Genomic DNA, 13,699 nt, shown 5'->3' with positions numbered 1-13,699 from the left:
TCAGCACAGAGTCTGACGTTAGAGCTGTTAGATCATGACCTGAGCCGAAGTCGGACGCCCGACCGACTGAGCCACCCAGGCGCCTCTATTTGTCCTCTTTTTCCCTTGAAGCCATGGCTCCAGTTCTACCTTGCAGAGAAGCATTCTCTGTGAAGGAAAAGAATAATCTGGAAATGCAGTGCTGTTCTTCCCTCCCGTGTCTAGTGGAACATACCAGAGGAAATCTTCAGTGTGAGCAGCGGTCACGTGATCATTGTGACTAAAACAAACAGCCGTTAATGCTCTGTTTCGAATACAGCAGTCGTGTGATTTCTCTCTCTCGGCACACCGACGGGTGTCTGAAATGCGGAAGGGCAAATCAGGGAAGAGCAGAAAGGAGGGAGAGGTCTGTTGCTGTTCCATGGTGAGGGTCCCTCTGCGCTCTGGACCGACTAGACCCATGCAGAGCGAGACGTGTGTAACCGGGCGTGCACCTGTCCGCTTCTGCAGCCCTCGCGTGTCTCCTCGTAGCCGTCCCTGGAACTGCCACTGGGCTTGTTGACTTGAAACCTTTACTGTTCTTCTTTTTTTAAAAAATACTTTCCAACCCACTTGCTTTTCTTTTCTTTTCTCTGTCTGTTCCGTCCAGAACCAAACTGTCTTACTAACTGCCCCCTGGGGACTCTAGCCCTGCCTGCCTCACGCCGTAAGTGCTTTCTACCTTCGCTGCACACCGTCTGGAAAGGTCACTTGTGTAACTCGGGGTTGGTATCTGACACTCAGAAGCAAGGCCAGATCATGCCAGGTAGATCTTCCCTGTCCGTAGAGCCCACCGCCTGCGCTGGCCTGGCGTTCATCTTCAGGGTCAGACTGGCAGGCGTAGACCTTCCCATTTGCTCACGAGTGCCGACTGCTCACTGTGCAGGACGGTTGCAGGGATGCTGCTGAGATTTCCGCTGTCCTATGCAGTTTGCAGCCAGTATGCTTCCAGGGGTACAGGGATCCTGGCTGGAGAGGGCACTGTCTCCGTCACAGAGGCCTAGCCTGCGGGGGTCTGTGAGCCACGTATTTTCCCAGTCGGCCTGCATCTGCTCGCTGGTATTTTGCAGGCACACATACACCACCAGATGCCAAAACGAGGGGTGACCATAACGCGATGGGGCGTTTCCCTGTTTTTCTACAACCACCTCAGAAGGAATAAATCCAAACGTATCTTGTCCTTCCAGGTGGTCACCGTAAGTGACATAGCAAGCGCTCAATTGATATTTGTCGGATGACTCAACAACAAAAGCATCGCTTGCTCCAAAGAACAGTCTCAAAGAGTTGCCTGCAGGGCCACTCGAGCGCTCGGACTGCTAAATCCAAAAGTGCAGCTGGCCCCCTCCAAGACTAAAAGCATGCTCCAAAGATAAAAGGTCACATCGCCCGTGGCAGGGGCCTCCCTGAGAAGGACAGGATCGTTTGCTTGCATGTGCTGGCGTGTTACGAAAGACAAAGTTCATTCCCCTGAACTCGTGGTCACACGTTTCTTCCTGTAGGGGCTTGCAACCAGATGCTAGTGAAGAAGTCGTTTCACGCCGTCTAATAAAAAGCCCTCCAGGCTGCAGGGGTGTTGGAAGAACCCTATAGCAGCAGCCACACCAGGATTCAACACGTGTAACACACCCAACGCTGCCCCCACGTGTAACACACCCAACACACTCCTACCCATACACAGCACACGACGCTCCTGTTTACAAGATGCCACACGACGCACATATACACAGCATACGTCCATACACGTACAACACACACATACACAATGTGCACGCGTATACAGCAGTACAACACAACACGCCTACACAACACGATGCCGCACATACAGCATACATACCCAATACGCTTAGACGCTAAACAACACACACAGTGCAAACAGTACGCAACACACACTCCCACACCCAACTCTTATAATGCGGGGAGCAGAGACACCAAAAGACAAATCAGTGGCAGATCTCCCAAGCCATGCATCCCCCCCACCCCCACCCCCGTGCACAGGGCTGAGGTGAGGTGAGGACAGCTCACCCTGCCTAGTTTGCATTTCAGCTATTTCAGGCCGTTTCGTGGGCGAGGTCTTTCTGGTTGTCATGGCTCCCATCAGCACAGTGCTTTGCTAATCAAGGCTTCCCCATCCTGTCCTATAACACGTGCGGTCACAAAGAGGCAGGAAACGTCTAGGAGTGGTCTCCAAGGTTAACGCCATTTTCTGCCGAGCCCACAGGGAGGCAGGGACCACCTCACGCCATCGCTCTTCCAGAAGCACCAGGCCGGTGCTCCCCCTCCTCCTCACGTCGCCCATCCACATCGCCCACCAGTCTCTTCCCCACTGTCACTCCCCTGCTCCACGGATTAACCTTCCTCATCCTGGCCTCTGCCCTTGCTTGTCGCATCTCTGTCACTCCTCCGACGCCTTTCCTGACCGGCTCTGAGAGTCTGTGTTCTCTGTCATTCTTCATCGCAGTGGTTTGCCATCTCAGCTTTTTCTTGTGTGAGTGTCACGGGGGCGGACGGGTTCCGCCCTGTGGGACTCACTGTCTCTGCACACCGCCACCGCCTTTCCGTGCGCCAGCATGTTCCAAGTTTGGGCACCCGTGTCTCCTGTCCTGCAGACTAGGGACAAGTAGCTCCACGTTCGTTAACACCAGAAAAGAAAGAGCAGCCCTGGAGAAGAAGTGGTATAGGGGGTTTGCACCATGGTTGGGCGTGTCCTGCAGGATCTGTTCTCCGAGGGCGTAGGATGCCTGTGACAGAAGCACAAGCACGCTCTGATGCCACTTTTTTAAGTGCTGCAGCAAGGAACAGCCATTAGAGACAACTAGACCGAAGTTAAAATTTCTGCCCGCAGCCTTTTTTGCCATGGGGGTTTGTTGAACCCACTGCCAGTCTATTGGGAATAAACACTAGCAGAGTTCACGTCGAGGTGAGTCTCGTCGTTAACATAGCTGGATAAATCATCTGTCTCTTCATGGGCCTCCAACAGACCAAAGCACAGGGAGGCTGGCCTCTTAGGGCCAGGTCACTGTGGCTAATAGATCATTCGGGGGGTCCAAAACGATGGGGTCAGCTGGGTCAGGATATGACCAGGTGGCCTATGGCTTTCCCCACCTTCCAGAGGCTCCAGCCCAATTCTGAAGATGCTGCATAAACATACCCATCTCATGGCGTCGCCATATTTTGATCATAATTTGGTATGTTCTCATTACTGTGTCATTGATCATCCGTGTTGAACTTTTCACTTGCCATTTAAAGTTATTCTCTCCCAGCACACTAGAACATTTTGAAGTTACCCCTGGTCCATTGCATTTAACCCGAGTCTGTTGAGAAGTGTGTGGGGAGAGTCGTCCCAGCAAGGCGTTGTCAGCCCGGGTAACCGTGTCTTTTTCTTTCTCGGCTTTGAAGGAACTACCTTGTTCCGCACTAGCTCCATCCCTAGAACCCTGCTTCTCCAGGCCCGAGAGACCAGCAAACCGTCGCCCTCCGTCCCGTTGGGCCTCACATTCCCCCACTGCCTCAGCGGCTCAGTCACCCGGAGACCCAGCCTCCTTGGAGGAGCTCGGAGAAGAGGAGCCGCCCGGGGAGAAGTCATACCTGTGACGAGAGTGCAAGTTTGCATGGGTTATTGGGGACTGATTCCCCGCGATTTGCATAACCACACCGTCGTCATCAACCAAGCTCCGCCCACAAGGAGAGATCCAGCTTTCCCAAGGTCAAAGAATGTTTCTTAAAACACACACAGCTGCTGAATGTCCAACCTGTGAACCTGAGATGTTTCTAGAACGAAACCGTAAACGTGCCTGTAATAACTTAATTTTTTTCATAGCTCAGAAAACTATTTTTGTCTCCATCTTTTTTACACACAGTATATTAAACAAACAAACAAAAAAAGCTAGGTAAGATATAAATAAATTTAAAAAATAAAAGTTTTAAAGGTGTACATTTTAAGAGATTCTGAACACCCTTGCTCTCAATACTGACTGCCTCTCTGTTAAATTTGCACTGTTACATTTCGGTTTGGTTTCTTTCCACGTTGAATTAGAGTGTTTTAAGTTAATATTGTTTTGTCAGTGTTCTTGTTTTTTAAGAATTTTTGAAATGCTTCAGACTGTGTGATTCAGTGAACTTTTTGTAGTGAAAAAGCCATGAAGCCAGTCGACGAGACAGATATCCTCTCTACAGGAGGGGGTACACGTCAGCATTTTTGCAAAGGTACAGAGTCCTCAGCTGGGCTTACCGAATTCGCTGTATAATCCACATACTCTACTCGACTTGCACGTCTTCGGGTTCGAAGCACTGGGGTGCATGTACATACACTGCTGTGTGGTCTCAACCATCGCGTAAGTGTGAGTCCTCTGTCCCACCGTAACACGTTGTGAATCCCTCATACTGTACTTTTATCGTTGTCCTCTTGCATTGAGACACAACGGCAGTGGCATTTTTAAATTATTGTTAAAGATGAACTGGCAGTATACGGTGTTTGCCCCAAATTTTCTTGTTTAAGGAAAAGCACTACGAAAAGGGTGCCAAACTGGATCAAAGGATCGTGCCTCGGAGTCTGTGTGAGACAATGATGAAGTGCAAATAAAGCCTTTACAAGATGGCAGCCTGTTCCGGGACCTCGTGTTTCACATGCCCTCCATCCCTTCCTAAGGGCTCAAGCTGACAGCTTTCCGGAGCCAGGGGAAGGAGGGGGAGGGGAGGTCATGTAAAAAAGGCAACAGCGGCCAGCACATCTCCCTGGGGACACACGGCACGTGCGTGACACGCCGCATCTTCCCTGTTCCCCATAAGAGTGCCCTGAGGTTGATGAAAGGCACCTTCGTTCTTGTTGAAAATATGGTGGCGGGTGTGAGGAAACTTACCCACAAGCCGGAAGGTGCCCGGCCTCTCTGCCTCTCCCCAGCTTGAGAAAGCGGGCGTGGCGAATCACCAGGACGATGTTGCCTCATGAGATGTAGCCCAGCCTGTCAGTGTGCGACCCACTAGGGGTCTGCAAGGTGGTGATGCGATGCTTCCAAAGAGGGTAAGAACTACGTCAGGCCGAAGCTTCTGGCCTCGGTGTTCCGTTGACCCGGCAGTGCTGTTCTCTAGACTGGCCAACAGAGTAAGTTGTGTTCCCATGTGACCAAAGTTCCATCTTTAAGCTAAATATTTTCCCCCCGAATGGAAAATACCAACTGTTGGTGAGGACATGGGGACGCTGGAACCCTGGTGCAGTATTGCTGGGGATACAGAATGGTGCAGCCACTGTGGAAAACGGCGGTTCCTGAAGTTCAGCAAGATGATCTACGATCCCGCAGTTGTGGCCGTAGGCCCAGAAGAACTGAAAGCTGGGACCTGAACGGATATCTGTCCTCCCCTGTCATAGCAGCATTATCCACAAAGCCAAACGGTGGAAAACAGCCGGAATGCCAAATCGGTGAATGAATGGTAAACAAGATGTGGTCTGCACATACACTGGGCTACTGTTCAGCCTTAGAAAGGAAGGAAACTGTGGCACATGCCTCCTGCCACATGCGCAAATCTCAAGGCCGTGAAGGGAAATAAGCCAGTCACAAAAGTAATAAATAGTGTATGACTCCCCTTATATGAAATACCTGAAGTAATCACATTACATAGTAACATTACCAAAAGTAAAATAAAGGTTACCAGGGGCTGGGGAGAGGAAAGAACAGGGACTTAGTGTTTCATGGGTACAGTTTCTGTTTGGGAAGATGAAGTTCCAGAAACAGATCGTGGTGATGGTTGCACAACAATATGAATGTCCTTAGTGCCACTGAGTTCTACACTTCAAGGGATCAAAATGGCGAATGTTATGTGTATTTTACCACAATAACCATTTCAATGCAAAAAATATTCTGCTGCAAACAAACATGACTTTCGTGCCTACCCTGTGCCCACAGTAAATGCTGGAAGGTGCATTAGCGTTTCTCCAGTTGGAAGCAACCGCCCAGCAGGAAGAGGGGGAGTTGTCGGTACTCATAGCTGGGAAAGTGCTAGCTAGCATCGGGTGCAGTCACAAGCCAGAGCCTCCAATGGTGCCATCAGGGATCTGCTCTGTCTCCTGGCTCTGCTCTCCTCTGTACGGCTTTACCCCAAGAGCCATCTGCAAGGGTCCCCGGCGACTTCCCCGGAAGAGTTTCCCAACTCCTGGAGAAAGAAGATCTCTTCCCAGTAGCTCCAGCAAAAAGCCCCAGGAGTGATAAATCTATGTCTCCTGAAACTCACACATGTTGCCCTGAGCCAATCGGTGACACATTTACCCAGCAAAGGAGAACCAGGGGGTTAGCAGGATAGAGGGGAAGGTGCCTGGCAGACAGTGAAGGCTGTATACGACCGCAGGGCAGCCCAGAGTTAAAAGGAGAGGTCTGGTCATCAGAGAATGTGCTATCTGGTTGGAGGAGATAAAATTTCAAAGCATTGCACCAAAATGCTAAAATGTTGTGGTATAGGGGCGCCTGGGTGGCTCAGTTGGTTGAGCTTCCGACTTCAACCCAAGTCACGATCTCACAGTTCATGAGTTCGAGATCCGCATCTGGCTCTCTGCTGTCAGTGTAGAGCCCACTTGAGATCCTCTATCCCCTTCTCTTTCTACCCCTCCCTCACTCTCTCTCTCTCTTTTTCTCAAAAATAAATAAACATAAAAAAAAGAAAAAAAATTTAAATGCTATGGTGTAAATCCTAAGTAAAGTAGGGCTTGAGTTGGACCTCGAGGAAGGGCAGGATTTCAGCGTGAAGGCAGGAGAGGTTGTTGGGTGGATGAACAGTGGGAGCAGAGCTGTGAAGTGGTGTAATAACTACATCTGACTAGGGCAATGACACGCTTAAGGGGCTGGAGGCCGACCCCGGAGTAAGCAAAGCGTCAAGTGCAGTCACAATCCAGAGCCTTGAGGGGCCAGTGCCTTGAAAGCCAGTTTGGAACTTCTCCGACCATCCGATTCTCTAATAGTTGCGCGTATGGATTCTTGAGTCCGTTTGTTGCGGAACCGCGCCAGCCCCTGCGAAGGCAAGACAGTAAGCAGATGAAATCCTGTTCTATGCTCCTGTCCAAATGATTGTGGAGGCAGCTAAGTGGGTAATGCTGGGCTCTGAAAGGAGAGCAGGTAGCATCAGGGGCCGGCCCGCAGGAAGTGTCCGTTTATGTCTCCAGGAGCTATCCTTAATGTGCCATTTGCTTTTATGTCCTGAGGAAAGAGCCAGAAGCAGATTCCTGGAGCCCAGCGAGCAGCCCTCACACACTGAGCATGCCCCGCCCACGGGGTCACGACCAGCCTAGCTACTTCTCATCAAGTTGCCCTCGACCTGGGCTTTTAACAGGAAGACCTGTGCTTTCCACAATGCTAATTTTTATTTAGTACATTTGTGTTTCGGCCTCTTTTGAATTAAACTTGCCAGAGTTCAGCATATTTCTTTTGCTCAAAAAGTAGTTGGGAAGTACAGCTTATTACTTTCTAACTCATGGATTATTTTTAAATTGTAAAATACACCTAACACAAAATCTACCATTTTAACCGTTCTGGAGTATACGATTCGGTGACATTCAGTACACAGTGTTGTGCAGCCACCCGCATGGTCTAATCCCAGAACATTTGGAGCCCCCCAGAAAGGAAATAGGCATTTGGCAGTCAGGGCCCCCAGCCCTTGGCACCCACGAATCTGTTCTCAGTCTCTCTGGACTTGCCTGTCGAGGATCTTTCATGTAAATGGAATCACGCAACATGTGGCCCTTTCTGTCCTGCTCCTTTCACTCAGCATAGTGTTCCTGAGCTGCATACACACTGTAGGGTGTTATCAGGCCTTTCATTCGTTTCACACTTGGACACTGTTCCATTGTATTGCACATTGTATGGATGGACCACATGTTGTTTATTCACTCCTATCAGCTGATGCTAACATGCCTATTTCTAAAAGGAAACGGTTTGGTCATTCGAAGCAACCTGAAGCATTCCCCGGTTGCCAACAGGACAGAGTCCGTGAATAATTAAGACTCGAATCAGTCAACTTACATAATGGAGGCACGTGGGCGCCTTTAACTTTCAAGCGTAATTGTTGCACGAGGCCACCCGTACACATTCTGCTCATCTTGCTTTCCTTCGATCTGCATTTGGTCCTTTCCACGTCTTTCCTTGAATGCCATGGGCACTGGAAACCAGTTTAGCAAGAAGTCAGGCTGAGTGTCATAAGCGAGCCGGTTGGCTGTTTGAGTGAATCTGAGGGCGCTGAGTCTTTGCTACATCCTGGGTCACTAGAATCAGGATGGCCCTGGGAGTGAAAAAAGCCTGGGTTTGAATTTTGGTTTGAACACTTAAAGCAGCGCAACCTTGGGCCGTCTCTCGAAGACTCATTTGAAGAAGAGCAACAATAACACCTACTTCCCAGGCCTGTAAGGATCAAGGTGCTCCGTGTGCAAGATATTCTGCTCGGAGTTGCGAACGCCAGATGTGAGCAGAAGAAGACAGGTGTCTCCTTGTGCAGAGCTGCTGTTCCAGTGATGTGAACCCGCAGGTGTGAGTGTGATGGAACGTAATGGAAAGTTCCATTCCTTTACATCCGTAAAGGGGTGATACCATTTGAGCAGAGGCCCGAGCAAGAAGCAGCTGTCGGGCTGTCGGCCGGGCAGAGGGGCCGGTGCAAAGTTGGGATGAGGAGTGGGCATGGACCCGGTGTGTTGCAGGAAGCGAAAGGCAGCCCTTGTGGCCAAAACAAGAGGGAGAGACCAGGGAGCCTGGGAGAGGCCCTGTGGTCCACCGGAAAGGGTTAAGATTTTCCACTAGGTGGGGGAAAAAAATCCATTGGAAGATATTAAAGCAGAAGAGTTACTTTTTAGAAGGTTACTGTGACGTAAGGATAAAAACAGGGCAAGGCTGGAAGGCTTCCTGGTAAAAGGCAGTTGTGTTGACCCAGAGAGGCCTAGATAGTGGTTTGGCCGGTTATTCTGCTTCTGTTATTATTAGCGATTCCACCACGGCGATCACCATATGCTGCTCGTCAAGAACTGGGCCTTAGAATCTGCTGCTGAGGATTCTGCAGGGCCCCACTGCCAGACTCCAGGATATACCCCAGTTGTTCAGATAAAAACCGAAGGAGGCCCATGTGTATTCTGCTGCCTCTCGGGCTGGGCCAGCAGGCCTGCCAATGGCCTTGGGCCAGGGAGAACCAGAAGAACCGGTCTTCCCTCTCGGTTCCCATCCCTTCAGGGCGCAGAATCACACAGCAAGGTTCATATTCCCATTTGGTTGCATTGGTTTTGTTTTTAAGTTCTGATCCTTCAGAAGGAAGTTGGCACTTCTGAGCTATTATCGATCATTTGTCAATGAATAAAAGTGGCTCGGCTCGGTAGAGAGACAACTGAGGACCCCAGACATGGGGATGGGAGGGGAGGGCTGGGGAGGCAGTTACAGGTGCTGAACAACCTAATCTAAGAGAATGGGCTAGAGGGTGGCTGGGTGGCTCAGTCTGTGGAGCCTCCGACTTTGGATTTTGGCTCAGGTCATGATCCCAGGGCAGTGGGATTGAGCCCTGCTTTGGGCTCTACACTGAGCATGGATCCTGCTTAAGATTCTCTCTCTCCCTCCCTCCACCCCTCTCCCCTACTTACACGCTCTCTTTCTAAAATACAAGGAAGGGATAGGAACACAAAGCGAGCCAACTTTGTTTTTCCTAGGCCAAATTCCATCCATTAGATTGAAAGAAGCCACTCCATTCCAATGACAGAAGCTTCTGTAACTTCCCAGAGAGCTAATACACTTCAGCATGGCTCCAGGAGTCCAAGCTCCATAATCCCTATGGTAATCCTGGAACAATTCATCACTCATCAACCACGGCCCACATTGGTCCCCTATAAATACACTTTGAAACGATTAAAATAAAAACAAAGTTCTGATTTCCTCCGATATGCTGATGAAATAGGCGCACCTAAAAACAGCTGGTGGAATTATAAATTCTAGTTTCCAAATTTCTGGAGAATGATTAAGCAATAAACAATTACCTATAAAACTGTTTATACTTCCTGAGTCATTTCACCTCGGTGCATTGACCCCCCAGATAACCTCAATGAAATCAATGTAATTTGTAAAATACATTTCATGGCAGCACAAATTATACAGTGAAATTTGGAAACAGGCTAATAAGTTATGGTCCATCAACAAGTTTGAATATTATGCTCGTTCATTTAAAAAACAGTCTTGGGGCGCTTGGGTGGCTCAGTCGGTTAAGCATCCGACTTCACCTCAGGTCATGATCTCACGGTCCGTGAGTTCGAGCCCCGTGTTGGGCTCTGTGCTGACAGCTCAGAGTCTGGAGCCTGCTTCAGATTCAATGTCTCCCTCTCTCTCTGCCCCTCTCCCGCTCATGCTCTGTCTCTCTCTGTCTCGAAAATAAAAACATCTTTTAAAGTTAAAAAATAATAATAAAAAACAGTCTTAAGGGGGCACCTGGGGGGCTCAGTCGGTTTAACATCCAATTTTGGCACAGGTCATGATCTCGCAGTTGGTGAGTTCAAGCCCTGCATCAGGCTCGCTGCTGTCAGCACGGAGCCTGCTTCAGATCCTCTGCCCCCCATCTCTCTGCCGCCTGCTTGCACACTCTCTCAAAAATAAAGTAAACATTAAAAAATACAACAACAGTCTTAATGACCCAGGACTGGGCTAGGCCTGCTGGAATACAAGCATAAATGTGACATACATGCTCCCAAGAGGTTCATGACCAGGTCAAGGGCATCCAGTTTCCTTGGCTCAAATCCTCCTCCATTACCTTCTAACCAGACACCCTCGGGAAAGTTACCTGTGCCCTCTGAGCCTGTTTCTTCCTATGAGAAAAAAAAAGAATAGCAGTAATCACCTACTAGGTAAGTTATGAGGAGTAAACAAGATAATGATTGTTCAGCACTTGGAATAGTGCCTGGCACTAGGTTTTGTGAAATAAGATGACTGTATAAACGTCACATTCTAACACAATATAAGGGTTGTAATAGCATGTGTACGTGTAGAATGAGCACCTAAAAGGAATTAATTCTGCCTGGGGGGGATGGGGGGGGGGGATGGCCTAGGAGGACCACCTCCCCATCCCTTCGCTAAGAGTCTTCAAATATCCATAAGGTTTCTCCAGGTAGAAAAGGTGAGGAAAGGGAAGAGAGTGAGAAGAACTTTAAGTACTGTCAAGGTTACGCGTGCATGTTCCTTTGGGGTTTTCCAAGATAGATTCAAAATTATTTTCAATGACTCTTGCGTATTGAACTGGTGTTTTTATCTAATGCGATACCATGCTAAACTTCACTGGAAAGAAAACCAAAGGGAGAAAAGGAGTTCATCCATCCCGACCCTCAGGACGCGGCCGTCCACCCCATGTGGTGCTCTCAGAATAAGGGCTCCCCCAGCCTTCCGTCTTCTATGGCGTCTTGTAGAAGGAGTCGCTTTAACTCCGGTTCACTAGAAGACTCTCAGGGCATTCGAGCGATGGCAGCAGCCTCATCTACCCTGTCTTGTCTTGGGTCCGTGCCTGTTGACTTGTGAGCTAGACGCCCGGGCAGTGCCCGCAAGGTATTGCTACTAAAAACTGAGGTAGATGTGAGTGTGGTTGTGTTAGTCATGAGAGCTCTTCATGAATATTCCGTGTCCTCCTGAGCACATAATAAAAATCACTCTTCCCACCCCCGTCAAAGTTGGGTGTGGTCTCTGCCAGTGAATTGTGAATAAAAAGCAATAGGGGTCACTTCCTGCTGGGAGTTTGAAGAGCCAGTACACCACTCACCTTGGTCCTTGGCAGTTGCGAAAGCACGTGATCATCCATCTGGGCCCCTGAGTCACACACAAGCCCACCTTTAATATGTAGCATGAGGGACAACTAAGTCCTCGTGGTGTTAAGCCATTGAGATTTGGGAGTTGTTCGTTAATGCAGCATCCCTTAGCCCTTCCTGGCTGGAATAACTGTCCGAGAAAACGTAAATGCGTGTACAAATAATACGAAGAGATCCAAACAGAAGATGAAATTTTCACAGCACATAGAAGGGCTACTTCCATGTTAAGAAAGACATAAGAGAATTTAAAGTCATGGAAACGGTTCTTTTTCTTTTTCTTTTTCTTTTTTTCTTTTTTAATGTTTATTTATTTTTGAGAGAGAGTGCACGCAGGGGAGGGACAGAGAGAGAGGGAGACACAGAATCCAAAGCAGGCTCCAGGCTCTGAGCTGCGAGCACAGAGCCCGACGCGGGGCTCGAACGCACGAACTGTAAGATCATGACTCGAGCCGACGTCAGACGCTTGACCGACTGAGCCACCCAGGCGCCCCACCAGTTATTATTTTTCTTCTTGAATTCTTGGACTTGAGGATGAAAGCTATGTCCCGTGCCTTTAGCTGAGAGGGTAGATAAAGGCAGAACTGTGCTTATTACTGAATGAATTGAGTACATGTATGAAGGGCTAAATAGTCCAGCGATGCCTTTTCCTGCTCCTTGGCTCCTTCCTAGCTGGACTTGCTGTTGGGGAAATAGAGTTGGAGTTCGTCCCTTGAGCCAGCAGGCTGAGACAGAGGTGAATAGTGATTTTCCTAGGGAATTACAAGTACAGGTTGGAAGAGAACTTAAGAGCATCCTTAGGAAACCTTCATGTGATAAAGAATTGAAGAACGCAACCATTTTCTGAGGGTGCTTTCCCTATAACTTAGCATACAGTCTCTACCCAGCTGCATTTGAGAATCACCCAGAGTAACTTACAGCCCTTCTCCAGACCAAATAAATCAGACTCCCGTGGGTGTCTGTCCCGTGACTCCTGTCAGTATTTTAGATATTTCCCTCGTGGTTCTGTGCAGCCAGGATTGAGAACGACCAGTAGAGAATTTCTTAACCTAGTGGCTCCCAAAAGTTATTGCACACTAGAATCCTCTGGGGCTTAAAAACAAACAAAAAGCAAAACAACGCCGCCTTCTCACCCGAGACTTTCTGATTACTTTCTGACGTAGTCTAGGATTTTAAAGAATTAATCCCCATCAGAATTAATTCTATTTTACTGCACAGTTTGGGAGCCACGGTATTAACCAAATTTAAGAGCCTGAGGTGTAGTCAGCCAGATGTGGCATAAGTCCTGTCTCTACCACACCGTGCAGCTATGGGCATGATCCTTACCCTCTCTGGAGTTCCGTGTTTCCATTCGGTAAAGCGGGAATAACCACAGTTACCTCATAAAGTGACTGTGAGGATCGAGACAGTGAGTTGGCACTGTGTCTGTCCTACAGTAACTGCTTGAGAAATGCAAGTGAGTATCGTCTCATTTAATTCTCTCGATAATCCTGTAAATCAGGTTATCGTCCTAATCTGATAGTTGAAGGACACCAAGGATCAGAAAGTCACTGGTTGCCTCAAGATCACACAGTAATAATTGGCAAAGCTTGGCCCACCCCAAGGCTTTAGTGTCCAGCTGCTTGCAGCTGCCTCAGGCCACTCCATTCACCACCCGGCCCTGGCCGAGCACATGGGGCCGGCCGCCATGTTGAAGCGGCCCTGCTATGCGACACATTTAGGTTGTCCAGCGGACCTGGGCCCAACTCACCGGCTTCTGCCCTGGAGCGTAAGAGACTAAATCATATCTTGAATTTCACTGACTTCATGTCTTTTCAAGATTGTAACACAGGGGCGCCTGGGGGCTCAGTCAGTTGAGCGTCCAACTCTTGGTTTCGGCTCAGGTCATGATCTCAT

At 49.0% G+C, this 13,699-nt stretch overlaps 1 protein-coding gene across 4 annotated transcripts in view; it reads left to right on the top strand.

The window, feature by feature from the left end:
• MTCL1 (microtubule crosslinking factor 1) overlaps positions 1-4,066 on the top strand; it is a 128,944-nt gene extending 124,878 nt beyond the window's left edge. For 3 of the 4 annotated variants that reach the window (XM_042961516.1, XM_042961515.1, XM_042961513.1), the window contains one exon: positions 3,415-4,066. In XM_042961516.1, coding sequence (XP_042817450.1) covers positions 3,415-3,609 — 195 coding nt within the window. In that variant the 3' untranslated portion in view covers positions 3,610-4,066. Of the gene's footprint in view, positions 1-111 lie in introns of all 4 variants that reach the window. The other variant, XM_042961517.1, reaches the window with a different exon arrangement.
• Positions 4,067-13,699: the final 9,633 nt, after the last annotated feature.

This window comes from Panthera tigris, chromosome D3, assembly GCF_018350195.1.
Source record: "Panthera tigris isolate Pti1 chromosome D3, P.tigris_Pti1_mat1.1, whole genome shotgun sequence".
NCBI lineage: Eukaryota > Metazoa > Chordata > Mammalia > Carnivora > Felidae > Panthera > Panthera tigris.
The sequence above is the reverse complement of the archived record's forward strand: the minus strand, read 5'-3'. Positions and strand labels throughout refer to the sequence as shown.